Source organism: Canis lupus, chromosome 18, assembly GCF_003254725.2.
Source record: "Canis lupus dingo isolate Sandy chromosome 18, ASM325472v2, whole genome shotgun sequence".
Taxonomy (NCBI): Eukaryota; Metazoa; Chordata; class Mammalia; order Carnivora; family Canidae; genus Canis; species Canis lupus.
Genome location: NC_064260.1, coordinates 52797213 through 52813241, shown reverse-complemented (window position 1 = coordinate 52813241; position 16029 = coordinate 52797213). Strand labels below are relative to the sequence as shown.

General features: G+C 48.6%; 1 protein-coding gene across 3 annotated transcripts; it reads left to right on the top strand.

The window, feature by feature from the left end:
• Window positions 1–681: 681 nt before the first annotated feature.
• On the top strand, window positions 682–14722 carry STIP1 (stress induced phosphoprotein 1). 3 transcript variants are annotated; one of them, XM_049096770.1, is made up of 15 exons: window positions 723–839; window positions 2662–2784; window positions 3987–4196; window positions 4670–4811; window positions 4979–5120; window positions 5805–5973; window positions 6949–7075; window positions 7165–7267; window positions 7551–7671; window positions 8952–9048; window positions 9188–9312; window positions 13049–13085; window positions 13299–13402; window positions 13604–13776; window positions 14225–14722. In XM_049096770.1, exons 2-15 carry the CDS (start codon window positions 2725–2727, stop codon window positions 14295–14297), a joined length of 1683 nt encoding a protein of 560 aa, XP_048952727.1. In that variant the 5' UTR covers window positions 723–839; window positions 2662–2724; the 3' UTR covers window positions 14298–14722. The 3 variants fall into 3 exon arrangements, with proteins under 3 accessions (XP_025301844.1, XP_048952727.1, XP_048952729.1); XM_025446059.3 differs by lacking the exon at window positions 2662–2784 and having other exon boundaries at window positions 682–839; XM_049096772.1 differs by lacking the exons at window positions 723–839; window positions 2662–2784 and adding an exon at window positions 1418–1456.
• The last annotated feature ends 1307 nt before the right edge of the window (window positions 14723–16029 follow it).

Genomic DNA, 16029 nt, shown 5'->3' with positions numbered 1-16029 from the left:
GCGGACCCCGAGACCCTAGTCCAAGCCCTCTCCGGACCTGGCATGCGGCTGCCTTGTTCCAAGAAGCACACACGGGTCCGGGAGGGAACAGCAGCTTCTCTCCTGCGCGCCCTCAGCCGTCCGGCTTCCCAGGGTGCTCTCTCGAGGTCGACCCAGAGTCACCCCCGCCCCCCCACCGGCTGCGACTCGGGGCGGAGTGGGTCGTCGGGGCCACCACGCTCGCGGGCACCGCAGCTACGGCTGCAGAAAGCGACCGCTCTCTCGGACTCCCATAAACCACCGCAGCGGCGAAACTCCACGCTGCCTTTGAAGGATGGCCTTTTAGACCTATCAGCGCGAAGCCGCGGCGACTCTCCGCCCAATCGACATTCTTTTTTGACCTGAAGGCGGTGCCCTCACGGAGCCCGTCAGCCCAATGGGAGAGGTGGAAATTTCCAGAAAGAACGGGACCAATGGGCGCGGCCAGCGGGGCCACGATTGGCGGACCAAGCGACCAATCCCTGTAGCAGAAGTTCGCCCCTCCCTCCAATCATAGAGCTTTGGGCAGGCGGGGCTTACCGGGAAGAGTCCAATCCGGAGGCGCGAGGGAGGCAGGGCTTGAGGGGATTACTCTCAACTGCCCAATGACAGAGGAGCAAGGATGATGGGCTAGACTTCAAGCCAATAGTAGGGAAGCACTGAAAGCCCCCTCGGGAGCTCAACCAATGAGCAGGCGAGGAAGGGGTGGGATCCAGGGGTCCCGGCAGCTTCTAGTAGGTTCCAGAAGGCGGCGCGTGCGGTTGGGAACGCGGAGCGGACGGAGTCGATTCAACGGGGTTCCGGGCTGGGCTATGGAGCAGGTGAAGGGGGAGGGGCGGGCCGAGGCCCGGGGGCAGCTCGGACACCGGCGGAGGCCCGGCCACGGGTGGAGGAGCGGGGCGGGCGCCGATCGGGGAGGCCGGAGCGGCGGTGGGGGGAGGACGTGAGGACGTGAGGGCCGCGGCCCACCGAGCGGGAGGTGAGCAGTGTGGTGAGGCCGAGTTGTGGGGGCGCCGGGTCCAGTCAGCGCCCGTCGCCTGCCCGCTCGGTGAGGAGGACCGGGGGACCGGCGACGGTTCGGCCTAAGTCGGACGGGAAGAGAGGCCGTGGCTGGGCCCCGGAGGCCTCCCGGGGGGTGGCTCTCAGCTCAGCGGGGAACGCGGGGAGGGCTGACGGTGGGCGAGGGGCTTCGGTAGAGGCGGGGGGGGGGGGGGTCCGCACCAGCGGGGACTGGAGACGGAGAAGAGAAGCCAGCGGGACTTGGCCACAGTTAACTTGGGAGAATGCAGGGAGCGGACGGGAATCCGCTGGAAGTAACCGGTTGGGGGAAATACTACTTTTCTGCCCACGGAAGGACGTTGAGGGAAGGTTTGATGCGCGGCGGGCCGGCAGCTCTGCCTGATGCAGGAGAGGGATGGTGCCGCCGAGGTCCTCGGATGTATGTGCCGCCCCTCCCTTTTCTTTTTCTTTTTTCTTTTTCTTTTTCTTTTCCTTTTTCCTTTTCCTTTTCCTTTTCCTTTTCCTTTTTCTTTTTTCTTTTCTTTCTTTTCTTTTCTTTTCTTTTCTTTTCTTTTCTTTTCTTTTTTCTGTCTTGAGTGTCTGTGATTCGAGAGTCACCGAAGATTGATGTTTCTGGAAGGTTGGTTTCTGGTTACACAAGGAGGAACTGGTTTCTGTAGAAAATCTAGGCTATGTAGATAAGCAGCAAAAAGTAAGTTATTTGTCTCGGCTCAGCATTTTTAGGGGACCGCGTTTGTAGCTGCTGCTGGTGGTTGCCTTCAGCGGCTTCATTTTATCCTCCGCTGCCTGGAGGTTGTAAACAGCCAGAAGAGATTTTGTTCTATTCGAAGCTGTCGTTGAAGTGTAGCAGTTCTTGGGAGGGGGAAATGGCTCCTTGTTTTTTTTTGTGTGTGTGTGATTTAGAAAGCCCTAGTGTTACTTTTCTCAGGTAAAGCCATGGCTGCTTTAATCAAATCTGGAGCCTCTTGGGTAAGTTTTTTTTTTTTTTTTTAAGTTGTAGAATTGGAGGGCTGAATAGTTTTTTGTTTTTTTTTTTTTTTTTTTTTGCTCACTTGGGATAATTAAATTGTATCTAAGACTAAGTAGGCTATGGTAAAGACAAAACAAAGATTTTTGGAGTGAAAAACTCGTTACTTGGAAATTGGAGCAAAGGGTTTCTGTGCCTCTTGTCAAAATAGGGAAAAAAACTTTTTAAAGTGGTGCTGTCCATTGCAGATGGAGCGGGTATGCAGGTAGACTGTAAATGAATGACTAAACTCAGGGCTGCACACTCCTGCCTTGTGTGGAGGCAACTTAGAATTTTAACTCCAGGTGTGTCCCAACCTACTCCTGAGCCCATTGATCATGCAACTCTGCCTTTGGTTTTCATTTTCAACTCAGATCTGTATTTCAGGTTTCAGAAGTATTCAAGTTGGGCAGATTGGAGTGTCCATATTCTCTTTTTAGTGCCTTTCGAATCCCAGGGGTAACGTACTTTTTGCATTAGACTTAATGCAGACGTGGAACCGTGGGAGATATTTAGCAATATAGTGTTCGCTATTAATGTGCATTGTGGGCTGGTGTTTTCTCTTCTACTTGATGTTTTATTTTTTATTTTATTTTTTTCTACTTGATGTTTTAAAGTGCTGATCATGACCTCCAGACTTGACTTCCTGACCGACTGCGGGCCGGTACTCACTTTGGAAAATGATGTTTTGTAGGATAGGGAAGAACCTTATGGAGCTGTTCTCAACTGTCTTGATACTAGTTGAGTTTTTAACTTTTTTCTTTGTGGTCCTCTTTCCCGGGTTCTTTTTTTTTTCCCTCCAAGATTTTTATTTATTTATGTGACAGAGAAAGAGAACACCAGCAAGAGGAGAGGGGGAAGCAGACTCGGGAGCACTATGTGGGGCCTCCGTCCCAGGATGCTGGGATCATGACCTGAACCAAAGGCAGATAGATGCTGAGCTACCCAGGCATCCCTCCTTTCCTGGGTTCTAAGATGTTTATCCTGTGCTGCATTTGGCAGCCTTTTCTTACTTTGTCCTTTTTAAGGTGTCTCTAATATTTCTGGTTAATGGAGGGAAGTTCCCGATTGGTAAGCCTCAGGGTTCCAAAATCACTTGCATGAGTAGGTAGGTACTGGATCATGGCTGGGTGATAGACTCAAGACAGAATGATTTAGTAACTTGAATGACATACTTGATCTCACCAAATGTGTGCTTTTGAGATGTGGCCCTTTTTCTCTTGAAGGGCTTCCCAGGTTGGAAGAAGCCTTGAATTAGGACCGTGGTCTGAATATTTGAGAGGATGGGATATTAAACCACGAATAGTGTTTCATTTTCTTACATAGCTTGTATAATATTGAGAATGCTTAAATGTGACAAAGACTGATTTTCAGAGGCTAGCTCTCGTTTACTCATTAAGAGCACAGTAATCTACCACGTTGTGACATATTACCACAATTATGAATGGAAATAGATTCTTCTCCGATCGTGGGTGAGCATCTCCATGCTCCCAGAGAAGCTGTCGTGAAGCCTGTGGGTTGTGGAGCATGTGTCTGTGCACACTCCATTCACTTCTTTCATGACTCCCTTTTCTGTGAGGAGCAGTAACGGCCTGTGTTTGGTTTATCGTTTGGGCCTCTTGGCATTCTGATGGCAAATGAATTTGTTTTTCCACGAAAGGAACTCACGAGTGTGTTCTTAATCAGCCCTAAGTAGAGACTTTGGAAAGAGTGGCAAGAATTCTAATTCGCACTGGAGACAGTGGAGAGCCAAGGGTCAGGCTTTATTTCTTTGTTCCTTATTATTTATTGGTTGGTTCTGAAAGATGTGGGAGATGGTAAACGAACACATTGAGTGTTTTCTTTTGGTTTATAAAGTAACTTTGTCAATAACCACCTTAAGTCGGGATTAAGCAAGTGTGTTATGGGGAAAAACTACATTGACCTTTTTTTTTCCTCTTAGGTAAATGAGCTGAAAGAGAAGGGCAATAAGGCCCTGAGTGCGGGCAACATTGATGACGCACTGCAGTGCTACTCTGAGGCCATTAAGTTAGATCCCCAGAACCATGTGCTCTATAGCAATCGCTCCGCAGCCTACGCCAAGAAAGGGGACTACCAGAAGGCTTATGAGGATGGCTGCAAAACCGTGGACTTAAAGCCCGACTGGGGCAAGGTAAGCTGTGGATGCACTGGGACTTCAGAGTTCACAGAAATGCCTTCTAGAATGCTGTTAAGTACAGGGCCCTCCTGACCTGGCTGGTTGCGATCCCTGTAGACAGGTAGTTGCTGGCCCATTCGTTCTCCCTGTCTGCGTCTTTGCCTCAGACTGATGGCACAGGTCGCCAAGTCTGAGATCCCATCTGTCACTGAGACCGCTCTTCTCCTTTGTACTGCTGAGAGACGAAAGGCTGCTGACGGACAGCCCTGGGTCATAAGATAAACTGAGGTGGGGAGGGTAAGCATCTTTGAATTGTGGCTGGATTCTTCATCCTTGGCACCATGTGCTCCTCTTCCTGTTCTTTGGTCCTCACGTGAATACCCATTTTGTCCTGTGAAATGTAAAACAGGTTCTTTGGAGTTCATATTCTGGACTTAACTCCTGGTGTCCTTTATTTGTTTTTTTTTATTCTTTCTTGCTGGCTTAAGGGCTATTCGAGGAAGGCTGCAGCCCTTGAGTTCTTAAACCGATTTGAAGAAGCCAAGCGAACCTACGAAGAGGGTTTAAAACATGAAGCAAATAATCCTCAGCTCAAAGAGGGCTTACAGAATATGGAGGCTCGGTTGGCAGGTAGGCGCCAATACACTGTTGGTGGTGTGTTTTTGGGGGGTTTTGTTTTGTTTTTAATGGGGTTAACTTTGAGGCTCTCCTGCCTAAATATCAGGCTTAAAGGCTAAAGATGCATCAGGAATCAAGGGAACCGATTTCTGATCACGTGCTTTTTTTGTTCGGAACAGAACGGAAATTCATGAACCCTTTCAACATGCCCAATCTGTACCAGAAATTGGAGAGTGATCCCAGGACAAGGACACTGCTCGCTGATCCTACCTACCGGGAGCTGATAGAGCAACTACGAAACAAGCCATCTGACTTGGGCACGTAAGTCAAGGCAGCATGGTTTGTGTCTGGAAATAGACAAGAATATGGTGCTTTCTTCCTGGCATTTTATGGCTGGGCATAGGGAAAGAGGGTGTCCCTCAATCAGACAGCAATGTTTCTGCCTTTGCTTTTTCTCTAATGAGCGGTAGGTGTTTGTTGGTTTGTAGTTTATTTGTATTTCAAGAAAGGGTCAAGGGGGACATGTTATCAGAATAATTTAGAATTTTCATTTTTAAGTCTCCATGACTATTTGCTCCTCTACTATAATTCTGATCTGGCACCAACACTATCTTTTGTATACATACCAGATGCTGTCTCTTGGGACATTGACGAGGACACTTGTGGTTGAGAAGAGTGTCAGGTGTAAAGATGTGTTTAAGTCCTACTGGTATCTGTGGCTACCTGAATCTCTGTGGTTCCTGAGATGAGATGGAGTACACCTCTAACTCATCCATCTGTGTGTCTTCTGCCCTCAAGAAATAACCCTGACCTCTCTTACCTCGATTTATGTGGATTGTCGAGGGCTGGGGTATTCCCCAGTGGTACCTCATGGATAGTGCAGAATCTAGCAGTTTCTCTGTGGAAGAGAAGCTCTCAATATAGTAATCTAAGACTTAGCAGTAAATAGCTTAAAATCGGTTGTGAGGAAGAATATCTGTGACTTTCTTTCTTTATCAATGCTAGGAAACTGCAAGATCCCCGGATCATGACTACTCTGAGCGTCCTGCTGGGTGTGGATCTGGGCAGTATGGATGAGGAGGAGGAAGTTGGAACACCTCCCCCACCTCCTCCTCCCAAGAAGGACACCAAGCCAGAGCCAATGGAAGAAGATCTTCCAGAGAATAAGAAGCAGGTCTCGTTTTTTTCCTCATTGTCACATGTTCCCAAGCAACCTAGTTAGGAAGCCCCTGTCAGACAGGAGTGCCATGGGTCAGGCCGGCTGTGATTTTTGAGTGCACGGTGGTTGTTGTTAATGAGAATGGTCAGTATGTTGAAAGGTTGACTTGCCAAGAGATTTAATAAGAATGGTGTATTCTCAGACTTGCGGCATGGATGTTGGTCAGGGCAAGCTGGTAAAATTATGTGATCTTGTCCTCGCCGGGGTCCAGAGGGATATTGTCCACACCCATCTTCAGGCTTCTGTTTTCTGGTTGGATGTATGTAGTTGAAAATTGTCCACTTAGCAACATTGTCTTCCAGAGCAGGAGGCATGTGGTTACACGATTTTATTTCCCTTCTTATAAATGGGAACAGCAGATTGTTGCCGTATTTAGCACCTTCAGATGGGTAAGCGTTGGTTGCTCAGGGTGTCTCTAAGCTGGGAAAAGGCCCTATGATGTGGGTGTTAGCGAGCTGTGCTGAAGACTTCTGCCACCGGGCCAGCCCCTTCCGAAGCTCCCACCACCCCTCTGCTGCTACTGTACCCTGACCGCAGAGGCCCCAGGGTAGCTGTGTGACAAACTGACTTGGCACCGCCTCTCCCAGTAAAACAAGGCACAGAACTGCTATCCTTTTTGAGGCTGGCACAAGCTGAAGAGATGTCCTCTCCCCTGAAGCAGCTCTCTGCTCTCTGATGGAATCCAGGACTGTGGATGGAAAAGGGAGAGTTTCAGAGGAGGTGGAGATGAAACTTTAACTTTTCATTCCAACAGCTAGTCCTTCACTTTTCAATCTCTGGCTGGTTGGGAAAAGGCTGGTAGAGGTGGAGACCTTGCTTCCATAGACCTGTTGGTCATACATGCTGTAAGGTCCCTGTGATGGGTTGCAAGCTCGCTTTCTTTGCCATCTGGGTTAGATTTGCTCAGTGCCCTTCCTGTACCTTGTCTAGGCGCTGAAAGAGAAAGAGCTGGGGAACGAAGCCTACAAGAAGAAAGACTTTGACACAGCCTTGAAGCACTATGACCGAGCCAAGGACCTGGACCCCACCAACATGACTTACATGACTAATCAAGCAGGTGAGGCCCAGGCCAAGGGGTAAGTGTGTTGTCAGGGGGTCCTGGGGAATGACAGAGGCTGACTCTTCCTCAATCATCCTGCCTGGCAGCCGTGTACTTCGAGAAGGGTGACTACAGTAAATGCCGGGAGCTTTGTGAGAAGGCCATCGAAGTGGGGCGAGAAAACCGAGAAGACTATCGACAGATTGCCAAGTACGCGCGACCTTCGGCTGTACTTCGAGTGGTGTGGAGGGGTCGATGTCCGAGACTTAAATTTCCCTGCATGGGGAGGAGGGTTGCTGGCCACACGACCTGCTCTGTTAACTGTGGGCTGGAGAGGAGGCTGCAGGCATCGAGACAAAAGGTGTTTGGAGGGCGTAGTGTCCCAGCAGTGAGGGGGGGCCTTGTTCCTAGCTGTTGACGTCATTTCTCTGCAGGAGATGACCTTGTGCCTGCTCCACACTTAGCAAATTCTTTTTTCACTTGTTTCTGTCAGAGCTTATGCTCGAATTGGCAACTCCTACTTCAAGGAAGAAAAGTACAAGGATGCCATCCATTTCTATAACAAGTCTTTGGCAGAGCACCGGACCCCAGATGTGCTCAAGAAATGCCAACAGGTGGGTACGGAGAAATGGGGGTGTTTCGTTGTTAACTTTATCTTAGAGTTGTAATTAATAATGAATCTTAAATGGTTTTACGTAGTGTTTTTGATCATTTTATGTAACATCCTTGTCCATTGAGAACAGATAAGGAATAATCCTAGGTTGTCTGTGTACTTTTTTTTTTTTAAGATTTTATTTATTTATTCATGAGAGACACAGAGAAAGAGAGGCAGAGACCCAGGCAGAGGGAGAAGCAGGCTCCATGCAGGGAGCCTGACGTGGGACTCGATCCCAGGTTTCCAGGATCAGGCCCTGGGCTGAAGGCGCCGCTAAACCGCTGAACCACTCGGGCTACCCTGTGTACTTTTATGTCAGCTCAGATCTTAACTTCAGTAGGGGGGTCAGTGAATGCAGAATGTTATTGTTCTTACTGTGACTTAATTTTTTTTGCTTTATACAACTAAAGTGGTGTGTGTTTTGCCTGTTATAAATTATGGAGGGGGCTGATTTTATTGACAAGTTTGGTCAGGAATTTTTTTCTTTAAAATTTTATTTGAATGGTTGCATATGCACAAGTGGGGAGAAGGGGAGAGGGAGAAGCAGACTTCCCCACTGAGCAGAGAGCCCGACTTGGGCTCATCCCAGGACCCTGAGATCATGACCTGAGCAAGTCAGATGCTTCACCAGCTGAGCCACCCAGGCACCCCAAGATTGGTGAGAAAGCTAATTGTGTTATTGACACATGAAAGAGGGAAAGGATCTTAAGCAGGCTTTACTCCTAGTATGGAGCCCAACACAGGCTCAGTCTCACAACCCTGAGATGACCTGAGCCAAAACCAAGAGTTGGATGCTTAACCAGTGAGCCACTCAGGTACCCCACAGTATACCTTGATAAGGAATGTGGTTTGTTTCTGTTTTTAAGTACTGTCTACACCCATTGTGAGGCTTGGGCTTGAATTCAGAACTCTGAGATTGAGAGCTGCATGCACGGTACTTCTTGAAAATCAGAATCAGCCCATGGCTTTTTTCAGTGACATGTTCATGAGTGTTTATTTTTTTATTTTTTATTTTTTTTGAGATTTTATTTATTTATTCATGAGAGAGAGAGAGAAAGAGAGAGAGGCAGAGACACAGGCAGAGGGAGCAGCAGGTTCCATGCAGGGAGCCCGACGTGGGACTCGATCCTGGGTCTCCAGGATCAACGCCTAGGCTGAAGGTGGCACTAAACCACTGAGCCATCAGGCTGCCCATTTATGACTGTTTAAATAATAATCTGAAGAATTGTTTTTTCTTAGGCAGAGAAAATTCTGAAGGAGCAAGAGCGGCTGGCTTACATAAACCCAGATCTGGCCTTGGAGGAGAAGAACAAAGGCAATGAATGTTTTCAGAAAGGTATGTTCCAGCTCAGGTGGGTGGAGCCTTTGGTAAGAGTGGAACAGACCTGTCTTCTTCCTTGGCTGTCTGCGGGCTGGATGTGCCCTGTGGGGAGGGTGGCCTTTTGCTTTCTAAAACAGTTTTATTCCTTATCCAGGGGACTATCCCCAGGCCATGAAGCATTATACAGAAGCCATCAAACGGAATCCAAAAGATGCCAAATTGTACAGCAATCGAGCTGCCTGCTACACCAAACTCCTGGAGTTTCAGCTGGCGCTCAAGGTGGGCAGGTCTGGGAATGTGGAGCAGCCACTATTGTCATTAACCTGTATGTGAGGAATGTGTTTTTTCTCTTCACGTTTTCATTGACATCGGTTTGATGTTACTATTTTGATCTTAGAGTCAAGGTAATGGTGCATGAACATGTGAGTTTTGTAAATACAGGAATGTCTGCTTAGACCCGGCCCATCAAGTTGTTAGTGGTTGGAAGATTGGAAAAGTGGATCTTTGGGGCGCCTGGGTTGGCTCAGTTAAGCATCTGCCTTTGGCTTGGGTTATAATCCCAGGGTCCTAGGATCGAGTCCCACATTGGGCTCCCTGCTCAGCGGAGAGGCGTTCTCTCACAAATCTTCAAAAGAAAGAAAAATGGATTCTTTCCTACTTTTTCTGATGATAGATTCTTTTTCCTTCCTGTTAGTTTTCTCTCTCCGTTGCTTTTTTTTTTTTTTTTTTTTAAGATTTTATTTATTTATTCATGAGAGAGGCAGAGACACAGGCAGAGGGAGAAGCAGGCTCCATGCAGGGAGCCTGATGCGGGACTTGATCCCAGGTCTCCAGGATCACACCCCGGGCTGAAGGCGGCGCTAAACCAGTGAGCCACCTGGGCTGCCCTCTCCCTTGCTTTTTAACCTTTTAAGTGTACAGTTCAGTGGTATCCAGTGTATTCACACTATGCAACCCTCATCGCTGTCCACCTCCAGAACCTTTTCATCTTACCAAACTGCATTGTTTTTTTTTTTTTTTTAAAGATTGTACTTATTTATTAAAACACAAGTAGGGAAGAGAGGGAGAAGCAGACCCTCCCCCCCCCCCCCCCCCCCCCCCCCCCCCCCCCCCACTGCTGAGCAAGGAACCTGATGGTAGGGTTCAATCCCAGGACCCCAGGATCATGATCCAAGCCAAAAGCACTCAACCAACTAAGCCACCTAGGAGCCCTGAAACTGCACCCTTTAAACACTAACTCCCATTCCCTCTTCCCTATGGCCACCATTCTCCCATGTCTTTGTGACACTGACTCCTCTAGGGACTTCCTATAAGTGGGGCCATCCAGTGTTCTTTCGTGTTAGGCTTATTTCATTGGGCACTGTGTCTTCTGGGGTGCCGTAGCAGGCATCCGTGTCATCTTTTGAAGGCTGAGTGCTGTTGGGTCACAAGTACACACCATCATCCATCCATCATCAGATGGCACTGGGTAGTTTCCACCTTGTGGCTACTGGGGTATTGCCTCAGTAGCCTGGGTATTGGACAGGGGCATGCAGCATCTGTTGGGAGTCCCTGCTTGCTTGCTTGCTTGTTTTCTTTCTTAGATTTATTTATTTATGAGAAACACAGGCAGAGGGAGAAGCAGGCTCCCTGGGGGGAGCCTGATATGGAGACTCAATACCAGGACCTCAGGATTATGACTTGAGCTGAGGCAGATGCTTAACCACTGAACTACCCAGGCACCTTCAGTCCCTGCTTTGTTCTTGTAGGTGAAGGGCTGTGTCGGGAGTCGTTCAGTGTTTGTTTGTTTGTTTGTTTGTTTATTTATTTAATTTATTGCAATATTGTTCTCCACAGCGGCTTTGTCATCTGCCCTCGCTTTTTGATTAGGTCAGTTAGCAGGTGTGCTGTGAGTGTGGCCACATGTGAGTCTGTCAACCCCATGATGAGAGAGTAGTTTGTCCCCATTGCTGTCTTGAACACAAGCTGTTGGATACCTCTGTTGGTGATGTTTAAACCATTTTCTGGGCTCATCCCCGGTGGCTCAGCGGTTTAGCACTGCCTTCAGCCCAGGGTATGATCCTGGAGACCCAGGATCGGGATCGGGATCGAGTCCCACATCGGGCTCCCTGCATGGAGCCTGCTTCTCTCTTGGTCTCTGTCTCCCTCATGAATAAGTAAAATCTTAAAAATAAATTAAACCATTTTCTGGATTTTTAAAATGTTCCAAGTCCAGGCCACCTTATGGGAAGGTGACCAAATGTGACCTGTAGAGACGCAAGTACTTGAATCCAACATAGTAGTTGTTTTATTCGCTTTATTCACGAGAGAGACACAGGCAGAGGGAGAATGGTGGCACTCACTTCAGGACTCCCGGATCACTACCTGAGCCACTGAGCCCCTAGGTGCCCCAATAGTTTTTGTTATTGATGCCATTGTTTTCTGGGTTTATGTCTGGCTTAGAGACATCAAGACCAGTCAGTTTACTCAGCCATTCGAAACAACAAATACAAAAAAAGGAAGGAAGGAAAGGAAGGAGGGAAGGGGAAAGGGAAGGAAGGAAAAAAGAAAAAAGAAAAGGAAAGAAAGAAACGACAAATACCCACCATTTGCTTCGACGTGGATGGAACTGGAGGGTGTTATGCTGAGTGAAATAAGTCAATCGGAAAAAGACAAACATATGGTCTCATTCATTTGGGGAATATAAAAATTAGTGAAAGGGAATAAAGGGAAAGGAGAGAGGATGAGTGAAAATATCAGTGAAGGTGACGAAACATGAGAGATACCTAACTCTGGGTTACAAACAAGGGGTAGTGGAAGGGGAGGTGGGTGGGGGGTTGGGGTGACTGGGTGATGGGCACTATGGGGGGCACTTGGCGGGATGAGCACTGGGTGTTATGCTATATGTTGGCAAATTGAACTTCATTAAAAATTAAAAAAAATAAATAAAAAATAAAGAAAACTAGTCAATTTGCCAAGTGAATAGCATTGGCGGTCACCTGGGAGATAGACCAGTACTTCCCGAGCTCCACGGAGGGCAGCAGTGAACTGAACCATTTGTGGTCTAGGTTTTTGCTGGAATAGTTGGAAGTGGACCTGGTTGTGAAACTATAGTGCATAATAGCATTTTTTTCCCCAGAATTTTTCATTTAATAGGCACTTCAAATCCAGAACACCTATGTGCCCTCCAGTGCTTTGAGTGATAGGCACACTGGGGGTGGGGGTGGGGGTTGCCACACCCTTTGTGAAAAGAGGGGAATGTTTGGCGCTCTGTGTCAGAGCTCTTGAGTGCGCTTTAGGAGTCATTAGCGTTTGATAATAGTGGAATGAAGGTTGCAAGGCCACATACTGTGGGTCTCTTCAAAAATTTCCCCACAGGGATCCCTGGGTGGCGCAGTGGTTTAGCGCCTGCCTTTGGCCCAGGGCGCGATCCTGGAGACCCGGGATCGAATCCCACGTCGGGCTCCCGGTGCATGGAGCCTGCTTCTCCCTCTGCCTGTATCTCTGCCTCTCTCTCTCTCTGTCTCTCATGAATGAATAAATAAAATCTTTAAAAAAATAAAAAATAAAAAAATAAACCACTCTTCTTAAAAAAAAAAAAATTTCCCACAAAATAAAATAAAATAAAATTTCCCCACATATCCAGAAATACATTTTAAAGCTGTTAGGATCAGGGCCTGTGCATTTCATTTGGTTGGCAGGTCCTCTTCAGTTTCTCAAACTAGAGGTTTCCCTACCTTTTGTGGGTTCTTCCATAATCTTAGCTCTTTGAAAAGTCCAGGCCACTTGTCTTCCTTAGGGTGCTCCATAGTCTGGAGTTGTCAACCCTCGTGGTTTTGCTTGACTTGTTCTTCTGTCATCCTTGGCTGGGCCTTCTGTGAAACAGCCCAGATGCCTGGGTTAACAGACGCTCTGGACACAAGAATGCTGTCATGGGTGTGGCCAAAGCATTAGATCAGTGATTCCAAATGACCAGCCTGCCTCCAGGTAGCTCATCTGAAGGAATGAGCCGCATTTTTTTTTCTTTCCTTCCCAGGACTGTGAGGAATGTATCCAGCTAGAGCCAGCCTTCAGTAAGTACTTCTCCATGGCATCTCCTTGTCCCTTGACACTGGCCCAGAGGTGGAGGGGGGAGAGGACATGCTTGCCTCCTTGTATCTGGGGGCCTGTAGCATTTAGCTAGTGTCAGCAGGCGAGACAGGTGTTGGGGTTCCCACGGAAAGGTGGCAGCAGCATCCTTCAGAGCCATGTTCTACTAACGCCTCCCCTTCCCCACATCCCTGCAGTCAAGGGGTACACCCGGAAAGCAGCTGCCCTGGAGGCAATGAAGGACTACACGAAAGCCATGGATGTCTACCAGAAGGCGTTAGATCTGGACTCCAACTGTAAGGTAGGGCTCCTTCTGGTCTCCAGGGGGTCTCTCCCCTACCTCCATTGTCCCTTGGGTCCTTTTGGTGTTGTTTTGCTGGTTTCTCCCTCTTGCCTGTTTCTTTGTCTCCTTGCTTCTGGTTACCCCTGATATCTCAGAGCTGCAGAAGCAGTGAACTGGTTAGTGTTAACACCCTCCCTTTTGGGCTTTGCTGGGACTCAGGAAGCGGCAGACGGTTACCAGCGCTGTATGATGGCCCAGTACAACCGCCACGATAGCCCCGAAGATGTGAAGCGACGGGCCATGGCTGACCCTGAGGTGCAGCAGATAATGAGTGACCCTGCCATGCGGCTTATCCTGGAGCAGATGCAGAAGGACCCTCAGGCACTCAGCGAGTAAGTGGAGTTGGGGGAGATGGAAAAGGTGGAGGCGAGCAGGGAGCCTGAGCTTGGTGGCCATGTGACCCGTCTAAGGGGAGTGGTTACTGTGTATTGCCTGCTTGCAGTTATAAAGGCTGGCTGCAGGTGGTTAGCTGGGATGGCTCTGTCGCTGCTAACTGGGTTGGCTTGAGTGATCTGGTGGGAAGAGCAGCTTTGCTGGGAGAGCAGCCTCAGACTTGGGCTGTGTCGGCGGGTTCATGTGGAGCCAGCCATGTTCTGCCCGCAGGCCAGGGCCTTCACAGAGCGTTCTTTGCCAGGACTCCTGTTGGTGCCTTCCATGGGGCTTGAGGAGTCTGCATTGGGGCTGCTCTGAGAGCCAGTAAGACCTTTTTAGGAGGAAAAAAAAAAAAATTTTTAGGTTTAAATCTAATAACTAAAAACTTTGCTTTTTTTTTTTTTTAAGACACTTAAAGAATCCTGTAATAGCACAGAAGATCCAGAAGCTGATGGATGTGGGTCTGATTGCAATTCGGTGATGACTTGCTCATCATCCCCTTCCCTTCGCCCTCATGTGGAAAGAGGAGCTGGGACCGCGGCAAGCCGCGCGGAGCAGAGGGGAGAGCAAGGGAAAGTGAACAACTTCTCTCTATATATTTATATAGACCTATGTGGAAGACACAAGAGACTCGTACTCATGTTACTCGCACCGCCGCTGCCTCTGGGCCCTCCCAGCACACGCATGGTCTCTTCCACCACCCCCTGGGTTCCCTGTTCCCTTCCCCAACTTCAGTCACTGTCTCAGCTGCTCTCCCATAGTTGGTTATTTTTTATTTGGGGCAGTGGGCATGTATGGGGAGGGGGTGCTGTTCTTCCCCGACCTCAGGTCCCAATTGTCCTCACGTTGTTAACTCCACATGCCCTTCTCCAATAAAACAAGCCAGTCGGGCGTGGTTATACATTGTCCTGTTCTTGTAATTTTTTTGCCAAATGACTCAAGTGGTTGCCCTGTAGGGATTACAAACTGAGGTGTGGGAAAGGTGGGAGTAGGAACTGAGTGGGAACCAGAGCCTCTTCCTCAGGTGGCAGATCCGTGTCACCTTGGTATGCTTTGGTCGCTAGGTGGCGCCATAGCCCAACGAGCAGCTGAAAGGGAGTTGGGGGGGGGCTTCCCTCCCCAGAGTGGTACCCCCAGAGGTCCAGGTAAACAGATGCTCCCAACCTTGCCCATTCATCACACTCCAATCTCCTAACCAGAAACCAGCTAGATGTAGAGAACACTGGTCCCATCCCAGAACAAAAAATGTGTTCCATCACAAGTCTCAGACCAGTCTGAAGGTCAGGAGACTGAACCTGTCAGCTGCTCTATGTTAGAGTTTTTAAAGAACTCCGCTTCCGAGGCGCCTGGGCAGCTCAGTCCATTAAGTATCTGACTCTTGGTTTTTGGCCCAGGTCATGACCTCAGGGTTTCGGGATTGAGCCCCATGTTGGGCTCCATGCTTAGAGGGGAATCTGAGGGTTCTCTCCCTCTCCCTCTGCATTTGTGTATTCTCTCTCAAATAAATCTTTAAAAAAAGCTTGCTCTTGCTCTTGGCCCTTTGCTCAGAGGAGGCCCCTGCGCATCTTTAACTCTGGGTTCATCCCACGCCAGCTGCTTCCACCTTGCCGCCTAAAGTTCAAACCCAGTGAGCTCAAGGTCCTCTACCTGAGGTCCTCTGGTGGGGATGCCATGTCTGCCCTAGCCTCCTGTCTGTTGGCCCCACTGTCACCAAAAAGTTCGGTGATGACCTTGCCAAGGCAGCTAGTGACAAAGGGCCTGAGGATGATGGTAAAACTGTTCAGAACAGGCCCAGATCTGGTACCTTCTGCTGGTGCCTTGATCATCAAAGCCCTCAAGGAACTGCCAAGAGACAGAAAAACATTAAGCCCAGTCAAAATAACCACTTTTGATGAGATCGTCAACATTGTCCAACAGGTACCACATCAGTCTTTAGCTAGAGAATTCTCTGGAACCATTAGAGGTCCAGGAGACTGCCCAGTCTGCCCACCACAGGTGGCGTCGGTAAGTGGTGCAGTGGAGTGCCCAGCTAGGTAAGAGCTGCCACGGGAAATACTTCAGTAAACCATCATTTGACAACCAAAAAAGACCAAACAAACCTCACTGCTCAACTGAAAGATTTTTAGTTTTGTTTGAACATGGTTACAGCAAGCTATTTCTAAAACCCTGGACCAGGGTGGGAGTAAAAACTTCCTCATTTGCTCCAACAGCAC